This window comes from Tarenaya hassleriana, unplaced genomic scaffold (assembly GCF_000463585.1).
Source record: "Tarenaya hassleriana unplaced genomic scaffold, ASM46358v1 Cleome184, whole genome shotgun sequence".
NCBI classification, from domain to species: domain Eukaryota; kingdom Viridiplantae; phylum Streptophyta; class Magnoliopsida; order Brassicales; family Cleomaceae; genus Tarenaya; species Tarenaya hassleriana.
Window position 1 is genome coordinate 22,272 of NW_010965253.1, and position 3,835 is coordinate 26,106.

General features: G+C 44.3%; 1 protein-coding gene across 1 annotated transcript; it reads left to right on the top strand.

The window, feature by feature from the left end:
• Positions 1 to 1,718: 1,718 nt before the first annotated feature.
• LOC104810662 lies at positions 1,719 to 2,735 on the top strand. Its single transcript, XM_010537012.1, has one exon. It carries the CDS (start codon positions 1,719 to 1,721, stop codon positions 2,733 to 2,735), a length of 1,017 nt encoding a protein of 338 aa, XP_010535314.1.
• The last annotated feature ends 1,100 nt before the right edge of the window (positions 2,736 to 3,835 follow it).

Here is a 3,835-nt window from a genome sequence, read left to right on the forward strand (position 1 = left end):
GCATGATTTCTAAGTGCAAATGATGCATAATGTGTAGAGTCCATGGGTACGATAGACGTTAGTGTCACTCCTCCCCCCAGACTTGAATCAAACACCGTCCACGGTGTTGACTCTCGTCTAGTGGAGAGAATTCAAAGAGAAATAAGGAATGGATGGAATGAAAGGGGTGGTTGTGTTGCCTTGTCCGATGAGGTGGAATCGCATTCCAATTTCTCTGTTGCGTGTGTCGTAAACCCATGAAACCTATACAATGTGAGGAAACTACAATACTATGCGATGTTAGCTGAAATGAATGCAAGGGGTGAGGGTTAAGAGGGAGGACCGAGCGGGCCTTTAGCAGGACCCGTGGGATGAGGACTCTTGTCCGGAGTCTGTGCCGAGGTCCGATGAAACTTCAAAACGGATTCCTTCTTCGGTCAGAGGAGGTAGCACGAAATAGGCCATGTCGAATGATCGATACCTACTCTCGACGTCCACGAACCTCCATAATATGTCCCCGTTTTGTTCTTTGACAAACTTGTTCTCCAAAAGATGCATATAGTTGATCTTGTCCCCGTGGATGCAATCATGCGCATATGCTCTAAGATCGATCCCCAATCGCTCTGCAATCATGGTTACGATTCCTCCAAAGCAAATTGACTCAGTGGTGGAAGTGATTACCTTGTGCATATGCAGTGCTACCCTTGACGCGACGTCCGCAACCTCTAGACGGTTGTTCATCATGAAGTGGAGAGGTTCCTTGAGCATGTTTAGTTCTGTGATGGAGACGGTTTGTGTATCCTCGCGTGCAAATAAGGTGGATATGCGCATTCCTTTCTCTTCTCTATCATGTTCTCTTTTGTTTCTTCTTGTTTTCTTCCTTTGAGTATGGAGTAGAACCCCTTTTTGTATGGATGTTGGGTTTCAATCTATGGGGGAGGGGTCCCCCTTTTAGTTATTTCTATTGGTTTGATGTCTTGACCTTCATGCTTTTGATCTTGGCAAAACCTTGATTGAATGATTTTAGAACATCAAATGAACAAAGCATTCACATTGAGAGGTGGTTTGACTTGTTTAGGATTTATGATAGGGGTTGTTAATGCATCTAGGAGTCCTCTAGATCATCGAGAGATGGGTAGTTGATTTTCTAGATAGTAGATCTAAGCTTGAGAGAGAAAGATCTTACACAAAGAGCCTTGAAATCCCCAATTAGAAATGATCATCATGATTGCCATCCCATTTTGAGCATCCATACCCGTCAAAGGGGACCCCGAACCCACAACATTCGTGTCCAATCGTTTTCATCACACAAGTTTCGTTTGCTTATTTGATCCTCTTTTCATATTTACATTTTCACAAACACCTTACAATCAATATTTTCCATCATCTTTGATCTAGTTTAAGAATAGATTAACACAACCTAGTCCTCGTGATCGACCCCAGTACTACAACTACCGTATACTTGCGGATAGTGGTACGAATCGGGTTACAAATTTAGAACTCGGTGCGTGCGCATCAAGTTTTTGGTGCCGTTGCCGGGGACTAGGCATCAAGTTTTTGGTGCCGTTGCCGGGGACTTGGGATCTCTTAGTGTTACGCATCAAGTTCTTTTCACTCTTCTCTACGTGCAGATCTCTCGGTGTATGACAAGAAGCACAACCGACAAGGATCAACTTCTATTTGATTCAGAAATTGAGAGGACTGTACGTTTTACTCGGAAGCAACAAAGACAGTGGAAAATGGCCGAAGATTTGTTGAGAGAGAACAATGCTCGAAGGGAACCACCAGCCCAAGCGGCCCCTAGAACGCTTCGAACGTACACACAACCGAAGCACACTCAACTACTCTCTTGCATTAACAAGGAGCCGTTGGAGGACTTTGAACTCCAACCACAATGCATCCAAATGCTCAACAACATGAGTTTCCGGGGTAGGCCCAATGAGGATCCAAATGCTCACCTTACCAATTTCAAGATGAATTGTAAGGCGATAAAGAAAGGGCCGGGAATCACCACGGAAGATGTGCTCCTTGAGGCTTTCCCATACTCACTCATGGAGAGAGCAAGAGATTGGCTCTACACTCTTAAGCCAAACTCCATTTCATCTTGGGACGAGATAGAGGAGCAGTTCCTTATGCAATACTATTCACCCACCAAAACTCAACACGCAAGGAATCAGATCAATGCTTTTATACAAGAGGATGGGGAGAATCTTCATGATGCATGGGAACAATTTAAAGAATACCAAAGGATGTGCCCTCACCATGGAATGGAACGAGATTACCTCCTATCTATCTTCATTCATGGATTAAAAGATGACACTCGATCATGGATCGATGCGGCATGTGGGGGTGACATCTATGACATCCCTTTTCAAGAGCTAGAAGCAACAATTGCAAAGTTGGCCAAAGGGCGAGGCCATACATCAAATGAGTTCAGTAGGAGGGGCTCAACAAAGGGAGATGCGGGAGAAGGAGCAGCACTCAAGGCAGTGTTATCTGAACTTGCTGAGATACGGATACAACTTGCGCACAGTAAGCAAGTAGCAGCTATAGAGGAGCCAAGTTCAGCACAAATCCAACCGGGGATGTATTTGGTCAATCAAGAAGCGGAGGAAGCCAATTATGTTGGTCCAAACCAATACAACCACCCCTCCAACCTATACCATCCCGGGTTAAGGAACCACCCAAACTTCTCCTACAAGAACCAAACAAATGCAACGAACCCGCAATCGACGGGCGCCCTACCCTCATTTTAGGGCGGCCCTCCGAAAGAGTGAAGTGAACCCTCGAGAGCACATTAATGCAGTGGAGTTGAGAAGTGGAAAGCAACTTCCGGAAATCGGTCCACCCATGAGCGAAAAAGCACCAACACCAAGGCTAACGAGGGAAGAGAAAGGCAAAGCGGTGGAAGAAATCGACTCCACGATGAACACCCAGGAAAAGGAGCCGGCCTACATTCCTCCACCACCTAAGGTACCCCCAATCCCTTTTCCCTCTCATTTGAAAAATTTCAATGAAGAAAGTCAGTTTGGAAAGTTTGCGGAGATGCTGAAAAAGATGGAGATTACGAATTTGAAAAATTTCAATGAAGAAAGTCAGTTTGGAAAGTTTGCGGAGATGCTGAAAAAGATGGAGATTACGATGCCATTCCATGAAGCGATTCTCCAAATGCCTTCCTATGCAAAGTTTCTAAAGGATATTTTGACTAAGAAGCGAGTGGTAGAAAAGGAAACGGTGGCCTTAAGCACTAAAATCAGTGCCGCCATTACAAGACACGAACTCCCTCCGAAGATGTCGGATCCGGGAAGCTTCTCCATACCTTGCAAGTTGGGCAACATTGAGATAGATCGAGCTCTATGCGATCTGGGAGCGAGTGTAAGTCTTATGCCTTTGTCGATCTACAAGAAGCTGAACAAAAGGGAAAAGAGGGAAAGAAAAAAAGGGATCTTTTGGCCAATTTGAAAGGGGGAGAAACCACTTTGGGGAAAACTTGGAGCTTGGGAGACTTGGAGAAGAAGAGAAGTGATCATCACCATTGAAGACCAATCTAAGCATTCCTTTCTCTTCTCTATCATGTTCTCCTTTGTTTCTTCTTGTTTTCTTCCTTTGAGTATGGAGTAGAACCCTAGTTGTGGGGGAGGGGTCCTCCTTTTTGTATGGATGTTGGGTTTCAATCTATGGTACTCTTTTAGTTATTTCTATTGGTTTGATGTCTTGACCTTCATGCTTTTGATCTTGGCAAAACCTTGATTGAATGATTTTAGAACAACATTGATCATAGATATATGAGAATGGTGTTTTGACCTAGACATCAAATGAACAAAGCATTCACATTGAGAGATGGTTTGACTTGTTT